Raw genomic sequence first — 20,021 nt, forward strand, 5'->3', positions numbered from 1 at the left:
CGTGCCCCGGTCCGGGAAGATCCCACGTGCCACAGAGCAGCTAGGCCCGTGAGCCATGGCCGCTGGGCCTGTGCGTCCGGAGCCTGTGCTCCGCAACGGGAGAGGCCACAACAGTGAGAGGCCCGCGTACCGCAAAACAAAACAAAACAAAACAAAAAAGAATAGCCCCTGCTCACCGCAGCTAGAGAAAGCCCACACGCAGCAATGAAGACCCAATGCAGCCAAAAATAAATAGATATAACATTAAAGAAATTTAAAAAACAATAATAATACTCAAAGTCTTAATTTGTCTATACATATATACTAATGTTTAAGGTTAATTTTAAGGAGGGATTATTTTCCATGTAGGGATCTGAATAAGCTGAGATCATTTATAATGGAATAAGGAGAAGTATATCAGGAGAGAAAGATTAGAAAGCCTAACATAGAAGGTAATTATTGTCCCATTTTATAATCATATACTTATAGTGAAGACCCAATGTAAATTGGTTGTTTTTCACTTTTCCTAATAATTTCAAAATATCTTACTACTTATGAACTTCTTTAGGGAAAAATATAAATGAAGCATCAACAGGCAAATCTAATGTCTCACATCAATAACTACAGTCTGGATATTGCTTTCAAATAGGATTGTTCTAAGAACTAAAAAGTGTACTAATTTGCTTATACGGTTGCATAAATGTCATTTAAATATTATACAGTTGTAGGGATTTCCCTGGTGGTCCAGCAGTTAAGACTTCACGCTTCCATTTCAGGGGACATCGGTTTGATTCCTGGTCAGGGAACTAAGATCCCGCATGCTGCACGTTGCAGCAATCAATCAATAAACAAACAAACAAATACAGTTGTATAAATGTACACAAATGCCCTTAAATTGTGCATATCTCTTCCTCTCTCCCATTTCTTTGTATCTATGAGTTGTTACCAAATAAATCCTTGATCCTAAGGAGAGTGGGGGATAGATGAAGTGGCAGAATTAATTTTTCTAACATGTCCCTTGAATTTGTTATCATGCTTGACATTTGCTTTTGGCAGAACATCCTTCCTAATACTCACATCATCTTCTTTCAGGGTTTGAAGAAATTTTTGCAGTCTGTCTGCTGTTTTTTCTGCTGCTAGAGATAAAATTTTCTGGTCCATTGTTGCACATATCAAGAAACTGGAAAGGGAAAATGTCAGAGCTGGATCAAACTTCCAGAAGGAAACAAGTTTGATTTTTTTCCCCTTCTCTACCTGTTAACTGAGTATTTCATACATATTATAGACTACGTACACAGTGGGTACTCAACAGGCTAAGGATTACCAACTAGTATGAGTAGGTGATTCTTATCCAAACCAAAATAATCTTGAGAATTCCCTGGAATTTCCTTATTAGAAAGTTGTAGTCTAATCAAGTGGTTTCCTAATTCCAAGCCACATTTTTATTATTTTTTTTAAGCATCTACCCAGTATGCTGCCCAGAACAAAGCTATCATTTAACAGTATAGCAAATATATAATAAATTATTATTGACACATACACAAGAATATTATAACATATAATAAAGTAACACTTGATAAATGAATAAATCAACAGCACTGTAAATACATTTATACCAATTAAATGGTGTAAAAACAAATGAGACGTTAACAAGGCTAAGAAATAAATGTGTGCTCAAACATCAAGAAGCCTTCCCAGCAGAGGAAAGCTTAAACTGGAACTTAAAGATTAAATTTAGACAGTCAAGATAACCACATGGTATACATTATTGGGAAGGAGAGTATCATGAACAAAGGCATTCATAAGAGAATCTGAAAAATTTATTTGGGGAAAATGAGTAGTAGAGGGTTCAAGAAGGGGAGTACTGAGTAGGAAAGCTACAAAGAAAGGGTGGGACTAAACTGCACAAGCTCTTAAAAGCCAGGTTAAAGAATTCAGATTTTATTCTGTAAATAATAGATGGCAACAAAAATTTCTGTAGTAAAAGATAATCTGACAAGATTGAAACAGTGTTTGAAGAAACTGAATCTGGCATCAATGTGCAGATTAAAGCAGGGAGGGACTAAGGAGGAAGAACAGAGGCTAAGAGGCTACTGGGGGCTATTTTAGTGGTAGTGACAAAGGCCTGTCTTAGGGTGGTGACTCTGGGGAGTAGAAAGGAAAGGGTGAAATGGAAGCACATTAGACAGACAGGAGTTAGTGTGTAGCTATGGGAGTATTATGGGAAGGGGGAAATGCACACTGATGGAAAGAAGACCTGCCCCTCCTCCTGCATTTCTTCGTTTCCAATCTCCATAAATTGTACCATCATCCACTCAGCTGCTGAAACCAAAAATCTGGACAACATTCTTAACCACTTCACCTTCATCCTCCACATCCACTACCAAGTCCTGATGATGTTACCCCCCTAAAACATCTCTCAAGTCTACTTCTCTCTGAGATCCACTACCTCCACATTACTCCAAAGCCACCATCATCTCTCACCTGAACTACTGCATAGTTTCCTAACTTGTCCCCCACACAGCAGCTGAAATAATGTTTTTGAAACACAAACCAGATTATGTGACTTATCCTCCCTCAATCTCCATCCTTAACTTAAAACTCGTCAGTGGCTTTCCATTACTCTCATATCAGTCCAAAATCCTGAATTCAGGATAAAAAGGTCTGGTCCATGCTAACTCCCCTTCCTCACTCTATTCTCCAGGCACACTGAATTGTTTTCAGTCCTTCAAACCCCCAAGTTCCTCTCGCCACAGACCCTTACACATGATTTTCTGTCTGGAACTTACACAAATACCCCTCCTTTCATCTGCTGCTTGCCAATCTTTTATTGTTAATTCCTACAAATTCTTCAGATCTCAGCTCAATCCACACTTCCTTAGAAGCTCAGTCTAGATTAAACACTCCCCTATTACATTCTTTCAAGGCAACTGTAATCTCTCTCACCATCACCACACTTTTAACATTACATTTGTAATTATTAGCTTAAGAACTACACCTCCCACTCCACTTCAAACTCCAGGAGTGCAGGGGAACCTGTCTGGTTTTGTTTAACACTGAACCTCCAGTACTTAGCACAGTATCTAGCTCATAAAAGGTGCCCAATAAATATCTGCTGAACAAATGAATGACTGAATCCCTACAATGGGCAAGACCCTGGGCCCAGCACTTTACACTCATTAATTTGATCCTCACACCAACCTTATGAGGTCTGTGTTATTACTCCCAATTTAGATAAAGATCTTTTGGGATTCAGAGAGATTAAGGAATTTCCCCAAATCCCCAAAGTTAGAAGGCTAGTAAGGGTAGAAGCAGAACTGAAATCCGAGTCTGTCCAGCTCCGGACCCCAAATCCCATGCTTTTACCTGCTACCCTCTGTTAGGGGCTGGGTGGCAGTAGAGGATGCAAACAAGGTATACCGACTAAAAGAGACGTCCAGCCCTAAGGGGAAGATGCTGAACTCTCTTTCTGTTTCAGCAGGTACATTTGCTAAATTCTTCCTAAAACCAGAGATGAGTAACAGATAGGTGGCTGCAGATTCTTTGTCAAGAGGCCCTGAGGTTAGTGACTCACCACAGAAGTGAAACGCCGCGGGTCTTGCGCCGGGACTCCTCAGAGAGCAAGATGTAAACACAAATAGGGAAACTATAAAATGAGACAGCTGGTGATGTGCGCTGTGACCGAGCTAAAAAGGCGAAACAGGTTTAGAGAAATTTCTCAGACGTAGGAGCTAAGCGCTGATGGAGAGGAAGAATTTAACAGGAGGGCCGAGAGTGTAGCACGTCCGGGGAGCAGGGACGGCCCACCAACGCGGAGGGAGACGGCAGGGCACATCGCCCCTTCCAAGCCAAGGAAAACGCCAGAACGTCACAATGGAAGTGGGGTCCTCCTGTCCTCCCAGACCCGCTACCTCCCCGGGGCTGAGTCCCACCGCCCCTGCAACGCGCGAAGCCCCTCCAGACGGTCACCTCAGCCTCACCTCCTCCAAAAGCTTCCAAAAAGTCCGCTCAACCCAACGCCGCCAAACTTCCGTTACCAGGCGCAGCGGCTCCCGCCTCCCGCGGCTCACTTCCGCCGCCCGGGAGCACGCGCATGGGGCGTACCATTAAGGCAGAAGGGAGGGGGAAACTCCTGGGACGATCCCACTCACTGTGGGGGGGGCAGCCTTAGAACTCCAATTCGGGACCGCAGAGTGAGCCAGGGCAGTGTGGCCTGGGTGTGGCCACCACGGTGCCTTGACCAGTTAAGGCCTTCTTGTGTACTCTTGGGGAAAGGGTCAGTGAGAAAGGGGATGAATCTAGTGATAGCTGTAGAGGTCTTTGCATTGGAAGTGCCTGGAAGGCTCAGGAAGGTGTTCTACTCCTTGTGCCAGTGGAGGTGTAACTCCTGTAAAGGAAAAAAGGGTTGCCTGCCATTCCATTTCTATAGGGATCAAGGCTGTAGCAACTGCAGTCGTTGGCCTCAGTGTGCCTGAGGGGAGCTCAGGGTGGAGAAAAACAGGAAACATTTTGTGCTTTGGATGTAAGGATCCTTGGATAGTTAAGATGCATATCTAAGGAAAAGTTTCAATGAACCCAGATTCTTGCATCTTCCCATACATAGGAAAGCACTTAAGTCATTAACTTGAAATATCTGTTTTTTGTGATCAGTAATCTTGATCTTTGATTACATGGATCTCCCCCCCACAAAAAAAACCCCGAAAACTCATATATATCCTGGCTCCTCCCTTAACTCTTCAGAGCAGGTCCTCAAAGCTATCTCAGAGGCTGTCTCCTGGGCTATAGTCCTCAGTAAGGTACCTGGATAAAACTTAACTCACAACTTTTAGGTTATGCACTTTTCTTTCAGTCGACAGCCCTAAAATGTAAGCCTCATGTGGCCAGGGGGCTTATTGCATACAAAATCTCAGCATTTAGCACAAAGCCTGGCAAAGCAGTAAATGCTCAGTAAATATTTCTTAAATGAACAACTGATAGTAGAGCAAAGAGAAATGGAGGAGAGGTTCGAGAACCTGTATTACGTTGAACGGGCAGCTTGTGCAAAGGGCCTGAGAGCAACAAGCAATCCAGCGTCTGGCTGGTTCGGGAGGTGCAGGTGCTTCGGGTGGGGGTGGGAAAGCAGGGGCTTGTTAATCTTTTTCACATCAGGAGCAAGTGGGGAACAGCTGAAGTGGAAGGGCGTGATTGTATTCACTTTGTAGAACAATATTTCTGACAGGTGAGTGCTGCAGAGGTTATTTAAAAGAGATGGTGGGGATTTCCCTGGTGGTGCAATGGTTAAGAATCCGCCTGACAATGCAGGGGACACGGGTTCGATCCCTGGTGCAGGAAGATCCCACATGCTGCGGGGCAACTCAACTCATGCACCACAGCTACTGAGCCTGCACTCTAGAGCCTGCAATCCACAACTACTGAAGCCCGTGTGCCCTAGAGCCCCGTGCCACAACTATTGAGCCCGTGTGCTGCAACTACTGAAGCCCATGCACCTAGAGCCTGTGCTCCACAATAAGAGAAGCCCCCACAACAAAAAGTAGCCCCCGCTCGCTGCAACTAGAGAAAGCCCATGCACAGCAATGAAGACCCAATGCAGCCAAAAAAAAAAAAAAAAAAAAAAAAGATGATGGAGGTGAGGAAAGTTGAAGGCAAGACCCCTTAGGAGGCTTTAAGTTGTCCTGGACATAGGTGGTGGTGGCCCAACCTTGGGGAGAGGTGGGAGGGGTTTGAGGAATATTCAGGTTTGAGTGACTGGGTGCACCCTGGTGATACTGCCAGTTGACTGACACACAGGGAAGGATGAAAGTTTGAGTTGATGATGAAGCCTTCAGATTTGGACTTGCCAAATGTGAGACCATGGGATGGCATGTGAAGGAATGCTAAGATCAGGGGGCATTCAGTCTGGAGCCTGTCTCCCAGTTCCCAGGGGTAGGATGGATCTATTTGGCCAGTTCTGGAAGAAACATAGCGGCTGGAAGAGAATGATGCCTCTCAGGTGCCTAGGTCTGCTACTTGTTTATGACGCTTCTTTTTTTAAAATAAATTTATTTATTTATTTATTTATTTATTTATTTTGGGTTGTGCTGGGTCTTCGTTGCTGCACACAGGCCCCTCCAGCTGCAGCAAGTGGAGGCCACTCCTCGCTGCAGCGTGCAGGCCTCTCACTGCGGTGGCCTACCCCGTTGCAGAGCACAGATTCTAGGATTGCGGGCCTCAGCAGCTGTGGCATGCAGGCTCAGTAGTTGTGGCTCACAGGCTCTAGAGCACAGTCTCAGTAGTTGCAGCACACGGGCCCAGCTGCTCCACGGCATGAGGGATCCTCCCAGACCAGGGCTCGAACCCGCGTTCCCTGCACTGGCAGGCAGACTCCCAACCACTGTGCCACCAGGGAAGCCTATGACACTACTTAAGTACTTTTTACTTCTACCACGTTTCTGGCCCAATATTAAGCTGTGATATTTGGCTAAAACACAGCAGCGGGGTTGGAAGATTATTCCTGAGAGGAATCCTTTAGCTTGCCAAGGAATCAGATGACTTTACCTCATCTTCTCCCCACAAAACCACCCTTCCAGGCTGCTTCTGGGACTGAGCCAGGCAGCCATGAATTTGTGTAGCTCAAAAGGGCTCATTTGCCTTTTTGAACTTCCATTTTTGCATCCCAGGTGCACTTATTGCATTGCCTGTGTGAGCATCTACCCACTGGCGTTGACAATTGCGGCAGGGGGTCTTGCCTCCCCTTGTTGCATGAATGTATCATCTGTATTTTCCATTAGTGCTAATGGGTGTTACATATGCAAAGGAAGAGAACAGACTTAGATTCATAACAATGTTTTTCACACTGGTGCAAGCTTCCTTACTAAGCAGCAAATCTTACCAATCTGCTTCAACTGACTAGACTCCATACACTGGTCAGCTAGTGATACACTGATTCTAGAAAACACAGCCAGTTAAAAACAGGTTTACGACACTGGAATCAAATGTTCTTCAGACCTTGTCAGTAGCTCATGTTTGGATAATAATATTATAGCTACTGGTATTTGCAGGAGTCCAGAGAAAAGTACAAATGGAGGCCCCCTATCATTCCCCACTCCATCCTGCAGTGTGAGGGGCTTCATATGCCTGCATGTGGACACCCAGCCTGAAAATCCACACCATGTCTCTCCTCTAAAGCTGCCCTTGGCTACCCTTGACTATGCTGTGCACACTAGCAGGTCCACTCTGGGGAGGGTGGACTTAGGAAGGAGCCTGTATAGGCCGAGGAACTGAGCTTGGGGATGTTTGGGAAGGTACCCCAAGCATGGTCTAAAGGAGGGCACATGGGCTTCAGTGCGTTCACACTCCAAGTTTCTTGGACTCCTTATCATCTAGGAAGGGAGCTATTGAGGCACCCACCCAGTTCAAGCACTCCAGTTGCCTGGGTTTAAGGGCGGCATTGCTTGAGAGAATAATCAAGGTAGCATGTATAAGGAGCCTAGTGTTTAGGAGCACTTAATCGTGTAGTTCTGGTGATCCGTGTTGATGTTACTATTGCAAAAAGATTACAAGTCACTGAAGTTTCAGATGTTTAGTATTTTTTACCAATAAAGTATCTTTTGAATTAAAAAAAATAGTTTCAGCTCCCTCCGGCAATCCCACTTCAGAGTGTGTATACAAAAGAATTGAAATCAGGATCTTAATCAGATATCTGTACACCCATATTCAGGGAAGCATTATTCATAATAGTGAAAAGGTGGAGACAACCCAAACATCCATGGGCAGACGAACGGATAAACAGAATGTGGTGTATCCATACAGTGGAATACTATTCAGCCTTAAAAAGGAATGAAATCCCTTCACGTGCTACAACATAGATGATACCGAAGGACATTATGTTAAGTGAAATAAGCCAGTCACAAAAAGACAAATACTGTATGATTCCACTCACATGAGGTATCTAAAGGATTCAAACTCCAAGAAACAAAAAGTAGAATGGTGGTTGCCAGGGGCTGAGGAGAAGGTGAATTGGGGAGCTCTTGTTTAACAGGTATAGAGTTTCAGTTTTGTAAGATGAAAAAGTTCTGGATATCTGTTTCTCAACGATGTGAATGTACTTAACGCTACTGAAGTGTATACTTAGAAATGATTAAGATTAAAAAAAAGATCCTACTACGTGGGCAGGTCACAGGATTGTTAAGAAGAACCATCTGACTCCATCCTGAAGAAATTCCGACTTAGTAGGGTTTAAGGTAGAGGTTTAACAGCTCACCATTTGTAATCCCAGGGTCTGGAAAAGTGGCACACAGTGGGTGCTTCAGATATTTGTTAAATGGGTGCAAAATTATGAACACATCCTTAGAAAAATAGATTTTTAAATTATTTCAATGAAATGTTAAATTTCAAAATGAAAATTTTGACTTAAAACTACATTACTGCTTTTGAAACTTCCTGTGAATCGGCAGTCATTTGAAGATTAAAAGTTCAAAACAACAAAAACAACAACAACAAACAAACAAAAAGTTTAGTTCCATTACCCTGCTCCGTCTCTTGTTTCTCAGAGGCCTGCCTGGAAGACAGAAAGAGGACTTGGGAAAGGAGAAGCAGGGTGGAAAGTAATCCTTAAAAACTGGCCCCTTGGGGACTTCACTGGTGGCGCTGTGGTTAAGAATCCACCTGCCAATGCAGGGGACATGGGTTCGATCCCTTGTCAGCAAAGATCCCACATGCCGCAGAGCAACTAAGCCCTTGTGCCACAACTACTGAGCCTGCAGACCACAACTACTGAGCCCGTATGCCACAACTACTGAGCCCATGCACCACAACTACTGAAGCCTGTGCACCTAGAGCCCATGCTCTGCAATGAGAAGCCACCTCAATGTGAAGCACACGCTCTGCAATGAAGAGTAGTTCCCGCTCACCACAACTAGAGAAAGCCCATGCGCAGCAATGAAGACCCAAAGCAGCCAAAAAAACCCCCAAAAAACTGGTCCCTTAAAACTGGTGATATTTGATTCAGGTTTATGGACTATTCAATTGTATTATAACAATGTTCATTTCCTCATTTGGATATTCATACTGTGGTTAATTAAGAGAATGTTTTGTTTTTAGGAAATACATCCTGAAGTATTTAGGAGAAGAGGGGCATCATGTCTGCAACTTACACTAAAATGGTTTAGAAAAAAAATATGGTATGTATATATTGACAGAGAATTGTAAAGCAAATGTGATAAAATGTTAACTTCTAGGTGAAGGGCATATGGGAAGTTTTTGTACTATTTTTGTGACCTGTAATTCTGAAATTATGACAAAATAAAAAAGTTTTTTGAAAAAATCAGGCCAGTTGTGAACCTAGTGATCTGCTCTGGCTTGTAAATAATCAGCAAACTTTGAGCAGCCATCTCTGCCCCTTTGATGACGACAGGTAGATGCCTCTTCTTCATCTTCCACTTCACGTGACCCTCTTCTGCTGTCACCCTAGATGGCTGCAAAACTGAGGTGGATCCTCCATCCTACATGAGGCCTCTTGGTGCTTCTCTTCCCATCTCCCTGACTTCCTCATCTATGTCACCTCAGCCACTTACTCTCCTGGACACAGCCTGAGCAGAATCACTACTCAGACAGCAGCTTCCTCTTAGTCCAGTTTCAATGCTCAATTATTCCCACTTAACTATTCTCTAATTTTTGCTGTCCCTCACTCCTCCTTCATCTTGAATTCAACTTGCCCCCTTGTCTGTCCTTCCATCCCACCCATCTGGCAAATCCTAACCCTGTATGAGGCCAGCCATATTCTTTGTTGTGGCTATATCTGGATTGCTTGGGTTGTGCTGGAGGCTTCACGTGACTGTGTTCATGGGGACCCTAAAAGTCATTGTAGAAAACTCTAAAGATAGAGTTACCATATTATCCAGCAATCCCATTCCTGGGCATACATCTGAACAAAACTATACTTCAAAAAGGTACATGGGGGGTGCCTTCAAGATGGTGGAGGAGTAAGATGTGGAGATCACCTTCCTCCCTACAAATATATCAAAACTACATCAACATGTGGAACAACTCCCACAGAATACCTACTGAACGCTGGCAAAAGACCTCAGACTTCCTAAAAGACGCCCTCAGGCGACCTACACGCAGAGGCGGGGCCAAATCCAAAGCTGAACCCCAGGAGCTGTGCGAACAAAGAAGAGGAAGGGAAATTTCTCCATGGAGCCTCAGGAGCAGCAGATTAAATCTCTACAATCAACTTGATGTACCTGCATCTGTAGAATACCTGAATAGACCAATCATCCCAAAATTGAGGTGGTGGACTTTGGGAGCAACTGTAGACTTGGGGTTTTCTTTCTGCATTTAATTTATTTCTGGTTTTATATTTATCTTAGTTTAATATTTAGAGTTATTATCATTGGTAGATTTGTTTATTGATTTGGTTACTCTCTTTTTAAATTTTATATACATATATATTTCCTTTTTCTCTTTTTGTGAGTGTGTATGTGTATACTTCTTTGTGTGATTTTGTCTGTATAGCTTTGCTTTTGCCATTTGTCCTAAGGTTCTGACTGTCCATTTTTGTTTGTTTGTTTTTTGTATAGTTTTTAGCGCTTGTTATCACTGGTGGATTTGTTTTTGGTTTGGTTGGTCTCTTCTTTCTTTCTCTCTTTTTTTATTACTTTTTATTTTTAATAATTTTTTTCTATTTTAATAACTTTATTTTATTTATTTATTTTTCTTTCTTTCTTTCTTTCTTTCTTTCTTTTTCTCCCTTTTCGTCTGAGCCATGTGGCTGACAGGGTCTTGGTGCTCTGGCTGGGTGTCAGGCCTGAGCCTCTGAGATGGGAGAACCAATGTTCAGGACATTGGTCCACCAGAGACCTCCCAGCCCCACATAATATCAAATGGCGAAAGCTCTTTCAGGGATCTCCATCTCAATGCTAAGATCCAGCTCCACTCAACGACCAGCAAGCTACAGTGCTGGACACCCTATGCCAAACAACTAGCAAGACAGGAACACAAACCCACCCATTAGCAGAGAGGCTGCTTAAAATCATAATAAGTTCACAGACACGCCAAAACACACCACTGGCCATGGTCCTGCCCAACAGAAAGACAAGATCAAGCCTCATGCACCAGAACACAGGCACCAGGTCCCTCCACCAGGAAGCTTACAAAACCCACTGAACCAACCTTACTCACTGGGGACAGACACCAAAAGCAACAAGACCTACGAACATGCAGCCTGCGAAATGGAGACCCCAAACACAATAAGTTAAGCAAAATGAGAAGACAAATACACAGCAGATGAAGGAGCAAGGTAAAAACCCACCAGACCAAACAAATGAAGAGGAAATAGGCAGTCTACCTGAGAAAGAATTCAGAGTAATGATAGTAAAGATGACCCAAAATCTTGGAAATAGAATGGAGAAAATACAAGAAACGTTTAACAAGGACCTAGAAAAACTAAAGAGCAAACAAACAATGATGAACAACACAATAAATGAAGTTAAAAATTCTCTAGAAGGAATCAATAGCAGAATGACTGAGGCAGAAGAATAGATAAGTGACTTGGAAGATAAAATAGTGGAAATAACTACCACAGAGCAGAAAAAGAAAAAAGAATGAAAAGAATTGAGGACAGTCTCAGAGACCTCTGGGACAACATTAAACGCACCAACATTCGAATTATAGGGGTCCCAGAAGAAGAAGAGAAAAAAAAAAGGGGGGCTGAGAAAATATTTGAAGAGACTATAGTTGAAAACTTCCCTAATATGGGTAAGGAAATAGTCAATCAAGTCCAGGAAGTGCAGAGAGTCCCATACAGGATAAATCCAAGGAGAAACACACCAAGACACATATTAATCAAACTATCAAAAATTAAATACAAAGAAAAAATATTAAAAGCAGCAAGAGAAAAGCAACAAATAGCATACAAGGGAATCCCCACAAGGTTAACAGCTGATCTTTCAGCAGAAACTCTGCAAGCCAGAAGGGAGTGGAGGGCATATTTAAAGTGATGAAAGGGAAAAACCTACAACCAAGATTACTCTACCCAGCGAGGATCTCATTCAGATTCGACAGAGAAATTAAAACCTTTACAGAGAAGCAAAAGCTAAGAGAATTCAGCACCACCAAACCCAGCTCTACAACAAATGCTAAAGGAATAATAATAATAAATAAATAATAATAAATGCTAGGCAGGAAACACAAGAGAAGGAAAAGGCTTACAATAACAAACCCAAAACAATTAAGAAAATGGTCATAGGAACATACATATTGATAACTACCTTAAATGTAAATGGATTAAATGCTCCAACCAAAAGACATAGACTGGCTGAATGGATACAAAAACAAGACCCATACATATACTGTCTACAAGAGACCCACTTCAGACCTAGCGAGACATACAGACTGAAAATGAGGGGATGGAAAAAGATATTCCATGCAAATAGAAATAGCTGGAGTAGCAATTCTCATATCAGACAAAATAGACTTAAAAAAAAAAAGACTATTACAAGAGACAAAGAAGGACACTACATAATGATCAAGGGATCAATCCAAGAAGAAGATATAATAATTGTAAATATATATGCACCCAACATAGGAGCACCTCAATACATAAGGCAAATGGCTAACAGCCATAAAAGGGGAAATTGACAGTAACACAATAATAGTAGGGGACTTTAATACCCCATTTTCACCAATGGACAGATCATCCAAAATGAAAATAAATAAGGAAACACAAGCTTTAAATGATACATTAAACAAGATGGACTTAATTGATATTTATGGGACATTCCATCCAAAAACAGCAGATTACACTTCTCAAATGCTCATGGACCATTCTCCAGGATAGATCATATCTTGGGTCACAAATCAAGCCTTGGTAAATTTAAGAAGTATGAAATTGTATCAAGTGTCTTTTCCGACCACAACACTATGAGAATAATATCAATTACAGGAAAAAATCTGTAAAAAATAGAAACACATGGAGGCTAAACAATACACTACTAAATAACCAAGAGATCAATGAAGAAATCAAAGAGGAAATCAAAAAATACCTGGAAACAAATGACAACAAAAACATGACGACCCAAAACCTATGGGACGCAGCAAAAGCAGTTCTAAGAGGGAAGTTTACAGCAATACAATCCTGCCTCAGGAAACAAGAAACATCTCAAATAAAAAACCTAACCTTACACCAAAAGCAATTAGAGAAAGAAGAACAAAAAAACCCCAAAGTTAGCAGAAGGAAAGAAATCATAAAGATCAGATCAGAAATAAATGAAGGAAATGATAGCAAAAATCAATAAAACTAAAAGCTGGTTCTTTGAAAAGATAAACAAAATTGATAAACCGTTAGCCAGACTCATCAAGAAAAAAAGGGAGAAGACTCAAATCAAGAGCATTAGAAATGAAAAGGGAGAAGTAACAAATGGCACTGCAGAAATATAAAGGATCATGAGAGATTACTACAAGCAACTATATGCCAATAAAATGGACAGCTTGGAAGAAATGGACAAATTCTTAAAAAAGCACAACCTTCTGAGACTGAACCAGGAAGAAATAGAAAATATAAACAGACCAATCACAAGCACTGAAATTGAAACTGTGGTTTAAAATCTTCCAACAAACAAAAGCCCAGGATGAGATGGTTTCACAGGCAAATTCTATCAAACATTTAGAGAAGACCTAACACCTATCCTTCTCAAACTCTTCCAAAACATAGCAGAGAGAGGAACACTCCCAAACTCATTCTACGAGGCTACCATCACCCTGATACCAAAACCAGACAAAGATGCCACAAAAAAAGAAAACTACAGGCCAATGTCACTGATGAACATAGATGCAAAAATCCTCAACAAAATACTAGCAAACCGAATCCAACAGCACACTAAAAGGATCATACAACATGATCAAATGAGGTTTATCCTAGGAATGCAAGGATTCTTCAATATACACAAATCAATCAATGTGATACACCATATTAACAAATTGAAGGAGAAAAACCATATGATCATCTCAATAGATGCAGAAAAGCTTTTGACAAAATTCAACACCTGTTTATGACAAAAACTCTCTAGAAAGTAGGCACAGAGGGAATTTACCTCAACATAATAAAGGCCATATATGACAAACCCACAGCTAACATCATTCTCAATGGTGAAAAACTGAAACCATTTCCACTAAGGTCAGGAACAATACAAGGTTGCTCACTCTCACCACTATTATTCAACATAGTTTTGGAAGTTTTAGCCACAGCAATCAGAGAAGAAAAAGAAATAAAAGGAATCCAAATTGGAAAATAAGAGGTAAAACTGTCACTGTTTGCAGATGACATGATACTATACACAGAGAATCCTAAAGATGCTACCAGAAAACTACTAGAGCTAATCAATGAATTTGGTAAAGTAGCAGGATACAAAATAATGCACAGAAATCTCTTGCATTCCTATAGACTAATGATGAAAAATCTGAAAGAGAAATTAAGGAAACAATCCCATTTACCATTGCAACAAAAAGAATAAAATATCTAGGAATAAACCTACCTAAGGAGACAAAAGACCTGTATGCAGAAAACTATAAGACACTGATGAAAGAAATTAAAGATGATACAAATAGATGGAGAGATATACCATGTTCTTGGATTGGAAAAATCAACATATGAAAATGACTATACTACCCAAAGTAATCTACAGATTCAATGCAATCCCTATCAAACTACCAATGGCATTTTTTCACAGAAGTAGAACAAAAAATTTCACAATTTGTATGGAAACACAAAAGACCCTGAAAAGCCAAAGCAATCTTGAGAAAGAAAAACAGAGCTGGAGGAATCAGGCTCCCTGACCTCAGACTATACTACAAAGCTACAGTAATCAAGACAGTATGGTACTAGCACAAAAACAGAAATATAGATCAATGAAACAGGATAGAAAGCCCAGAGATAAACTCACACATATATGGTCACCTTATCTTTGATAAAGGAGGCAAGAATATACAATGGAGAAAAGACAGCCTCTTCAATAAGTGGTGCTGGGAAAACTGGACAGCTACATGTATAAGAATGAAATTAGAACACTTCCTAACACCATACACAAAAATAAACTCAAAATGGATTAAAGACCTAAATGTAAGGCCATACACTATAAAACTCTTAGAGGAAAATATAGGCAGAACACTCCATGACATAAATCACAGCAAGATCCTTTTTGAGCCACCTCCTAGAGAAATGGAAATAAAAACAAAAATAAACAAATGGGACCTAATGAAATTTAAAAGCTTCTGCACAGCACAGGAAACCATAAACAAGACAAAAAGGCAACACTCAGAATGGGAGAAAATATTTGCAAATGAAGCAACTGACAAAGGATTAATCTCCAAAATATACAAACAGCTCCTGCAACTCAATATCAAAAAAACAAACAACCCAATCCAAAAATGGGCAGAAGACCTAAATAGACATTTCTCCAAAGAAGATATACAGATAGCCAACAAACACATGAAAGGATGTTCAACATCACTAATCATTAGAGAAATGCAAATCAAAACTACAATGAGGTATCACCTCACACTGGTCAGAATGGCCATCATCAAAAAATCTACAAACAATAAATGCTGGAGAGGGTGTGGAGAAAATGGAACCCTCTTGCACTGTTGGGGGGAATGTAAATTGATACAGCCACTATGGAGAACAGTATGGAAGTTCCTCAAAAAACTACAAATAGAACTAGCATATGACCCAGCAATCCCACTACTGGGCATATACCCTGAGAAAACCATAATTCAAAAAGAGTCATGTACCACAATGTTCATTGCAGCTCTATTTACAATAGCCAGGACATAGAAGCAACCTAATTGTCCATTGACAGAGGAATGGATAAAGAAGATGTGGCACATATATACAATGAAATATTACTCAGCCATAAAAAGAAACGAAATTGAGTTATTTGTAGTGAGGTGGATGGACCTAGAGACTGTCATACAGAGTGAAGTAAGTCAGAAAGAGAAAAACAAGTACCGTATGCTAACACATATATATGGAATCTAAAAAAAAAAAGGTTCTGAAGAACCTAGGGGCAGGACAGGAATAAAGATGCAGACATAGAGAACGGACTTGAGGACATGGGGAGGTGGAAGGTTAAGCTGGGACGAAGTGAGAGAGTGGCATGGACATATATACACTACCAAATGTAAAATAGATAGCTAGTGGGAAGCAGCCACTGTGTCCTCCCCTAGCACAGGGAGGTCAGCTCTGTGCTTTTTGTCCCCCTAGAGGGATGGGATAGGGAGGGTGGGAGGGAGACACAGAGGGAGGAGATATGGGGATGTATGTATATGTATAGCTGATTCACTTTGTTATACAGCAGAAACTAACACACCATTGTAAAGCAGTTATACTCCAATAAAGATGCTAAAAAAAAAAAAAGATACATGCACCCCAATGTTCACTGCAGCACTATTTACAATAGCCAAGACATGGAAGCAACCTAAATGTCCATCGACAGATGAATGGATAAAGAAAATATGGTATATATATATATATATATATATATATATATATATATATATACACACACACACACACACACACACACACACACACAGTGGAATATTACCCAGGCATTAAAAAAAGAATGAAATAATGTCATTTGCAGCAACGTGGATGGACCTAGAGATTATCATAGTAAGTGAAGTAAGCCAGACAGAGAAAGACAAATATCATATGATACCACTCATATGTGGCATCTAAAAAAAAAAAAAAAGACACAAATGAACTTATTTACAAAACAGAAATAGATCCATAGACATAGAAAACAAACTTATGCTTACCAAAGGGGAAAGATGCAGGAGGGATAAATTAGGAGTTTGGAATTAACATATACTCACTGTTATATATAAAATAGATAACCAACAGGGACCTACTGTATAGCACAGGGACCTATACTCAGTATTTTGTAATAACCTATAAGGGAAAAGAATCTGAAAAATAATACATATATATATATTATATATAATATATAGATATATATAACTGAATCCCTGTGCTATACACCTGAAACTAATACAACATAGTAAATCTACTATACTTCAGTTTGAAAAGAAGAAGTCATTGTAACCAATCTCAAGCCTTCAACACAGCCAATCTTCCCTAGTAAGTTTAACCTTTTTTTTCTTCATGAGAATTATTTCAAACTTTCTTATATCCTCCTTTCCTCACAGCAGGTGAGCTTAACTTTACACCAAGCCTTTAAACTCACTGTCATCCGCACAAATTCTTCTCTTTAGCTTTCTGTAGCAATGGGAGAGTGTTTGACCAACCCAGCCAAGGCTGGTACTTCTGCTGGAGCAATGACTCCCTCTCTGTTCCATCTTCTCACCAAGAACCTTACTTACTATCACTTACCCCTCTCTGGCCTTAGTCTTTAACCTCTCCCTTTCTACGGCTTCCTTCCTATAAATACTGCCATAAAAATATACCATAGACTGGATGGTTTAAACAAGAGACACTTATTTTCTCACAGTTCTGGAGGCTGGAAGCACAAGATGTTGTAGTTTTCTTATGACAGGGCCGAAAGTAAGCTCATCACACGATATGAATTGTGCCGAAACACAGCAGTAGAGGGCTGCCGCTCGCTCAGGCAAAACAGCGCCATCTGTCCTGCTGTGGTAGCTTTTATTTAGGCATTATCTATGTTTACATCTTAAGACTTGTTTTCTTAACATTCCAGAAATGCCAAAGCAGCAACATATGCTTTTATTGATTATACAAGCAACAATGGGCTTTCTTGAAGACATGCTGTGCTTCATCCTTGAGCTCACAAGCAACACAAGCACATCTCCGTGTTCCCATCATTCTGATTATACTAAAGTAGCACAAGGACATTTCCTTGTGTTCCCATCATTCTGATTATACTGAGATCATTTCATGGATCAGCGCCCAAAGTATCCAGGACTGCCAGCACTTCTGGCTTACTCGCTAGCCCTTGGTCTGCCGAGGGGTTCTGGCTTATTCGCCAGCCCTCAGTCTGCTGAGGGGTTCATGGGTCACATCTCCTCAGTTATTCCACTACATTTCACTACACAAGATCAGGTGACTAGCATGGTCAAGACCCTCTTCCAAGCTTGCAGATTGCCAGATTTCTCATTGTGTGCTCATGAGGGCTTTCTCCATGTGTTCATGTGGAGAGAGAGAGAGCTCTGGTGTCTCTTCCTCTTCTAATAATGGCACTAATTCCATCATGAGGACCCCACCCTCATGACCTTATCTAATCTAGTCACCTTCCAGAAGACCCACCTCCTAATACCAACACATTGGTGGTTAGGGCTTCAACATAAGAATCTGGTGGGAGACACAAACATTCAGTCCATAGCAAACACTTACATCTTTTCCTTAGTGGTGGGGAGCTAAAGCCAACTTCCCATCTGAAAGCACCAACTGTTTTTTCCTCATATTGTTAAACCTACTTAGTTAGAAAATATTCTTTCAACAAGCATACAGATTGATTTTATTGTTCTACTCCTCATTACTTTAATCTCTGACACCTCTCACTCCCCCACTGCCACAGGGCAGACTCTTTTTCATGGAATGAGCATGGCTCCTGGAGGAACTGGAGCTTTTTAGAGCACAAGGTGGCTGCCAGCCCTGTGGGTCAGCCCATGCTAGTCGGGGCACTCAATACCATTGGGTAATTTTAAGGAAGGTGCAGAATGTTCCTCGACTTGGGTTTTCCCATCTCTCAAAGGAGGGGTTGAGGCCCAGGCACCCCTTGGGGTCCTCCCTGCCCCAGGAGTATTAGTACTGGCCAAGAGGGAATGGCAATGACCAGACTCTTGCCCCCTGAAGCTGCTCCCAGGAAGGTGAGGTGATGTCACCTTCCCCAGCAGCCAGGGGGCAGGTGTGACTTCTCTGGGCAGTCACACCTGTGTCGCTCTCGCTTCTGGAGAAGGGGGCAGCCTTGTGCATTGAATAATGACAGGGCTTTAGAGAGACCAGGACTTGACTCTTTACCAGCTGTGTGGCTTTGGGCAGGTCTCCTTACCTCTCTGACTCTGAGTTCCCTATTCTGTGGAAACGGGGAATTTACTCTCTACTTCACATCTGAAAGGACTGGATGAGATAACTCTGGTAAGGCTCTTGCCACTGTACAGAATGGGGGGGCACAGCAAATGCAAGCCCCCTCCCTCCCTCCCTCCAGCCTGGCAGAGAGAGCCAGGGAGCCCACAGAGTCTGCCAATGTGGCCAGCACAGGTGTCTGGGCCAATGAGGGCAGCATCTCTGCTCACACACTGGTACTATTGTTCCAGCCAGAGAGACTGGACATGAACGTGACTCTTGGGAGGGGGAAGGGCAGGGCAGAGGCAGAGAAAAGCTGTGAGCAGAGGAATGTCATAGAAAGCTCTGCTCTTTAAACAGGGCCTCGCGGCCTGCCAGCATCCTGAAAATCTCTGGGAACAGTAGCTCACTTCCGTCGGGGCTATGCCATCAACTCGAAAGTGTTCTTGGTGCACAGGAGCGTTCTTTTTTGTGCTAGAGTCCATCGCCCAGCTTGACAAAGCCTCTTCTGTGGCCTCCATAGTTCCTTCCTGTGGGGAGCCTGAGCCCTCACCTCCACCTCCATTATCTCCCATGAGCCTCACACTCTGTGAAATACCTGGGAAAAAAAATCCAACAACCCACTTACATCAGTTTGCTAAAGCTGCTGTAACAAGGTACGACAGACTGAGTGGCTTAAACAACAGAAATTCATTTTCTCACAATTCTGAAGGCTAGAAGTCCAAGGTAAAGGTGTCCGCAGGGCTGCTTTCTTCTGAGACCCCTCTCCTTGGCTTGTAGACGGTGCCTTCTTCCTGTGTCTTCACATCGTCTTCCCTCTGTAACTGTCTGTGTCCAAATTCCCTCTTCATATAAGGATACCAGTCATATTGGATTAGGGCCCACCCTGATGACCTCATTTTACCTTAATTACCTCTTGAAGACCCTATCTCCAAATACAGTCACATTCTGGGACTTGCCTGGCGGTCCAGTGGTTAAGACTCCATGCTTCCACTGCAGGGGGCTCAGGTTCGATCCCTGATCAGGG

General features: G+C 41.9%; 1 protein-coding gene across 10 annotated transcripts in view; it reads right to left on the reverse strand.

The window, feature by feature from the left end:
- FANCI (FA complementation group I) overlaps positions 1 to 4,056 on the reverse strand; it is a 76,740-nt gene extending 72,684 nt beyond the window's left edge. For 2 of the 10 annotated variants that reach the window (XM_070044852.1, XM_030878647.2), the window contains exons 1-3: positions 3,960 to 4,056; positions 3,554 to 3,665; positions 1,057 to 1,159 (exon numbers count right to left, since the gene is read on the reverse strand). Coding sequence is in view for 7 of the 10 variants with exons in the window: in XM_030878647.2 (XP_030734507.1) it covers positions 1,057 to 1,140 (84 nt within the window). In the remaining 3 variants the exon portion in view is untranslated. Of the gene's footprint in view, positions 1 to 1,056; positions 1,160 to 3,553; positions 3,907 to 3,959 lie in introns of those variants that run through there. The other 8 variants (XM_030878652.3, XM_060293862.2, XM_060293858.1 and 5 more) reach the window with 7 other exon arrangements.
- Between the last annotated feature and the right edge of the window lie 15,965 nt (positions 4,057 to 20,021).

Source organism: Globicephala melas, chromosome 2 (assembly GCF_963455315.2).
Source record: "Globicephala melas chromosome 2, mGloMel1.2, whole genome shotgun sequence".
In the NCBI taxonomy this organism is placed as follows: domain Eukaryota; kingdom Metazoa; phylum Chordata; class Mammalia; order Artiodactyla; family Delphinidae; genus Globicephala; species Globicephala melas.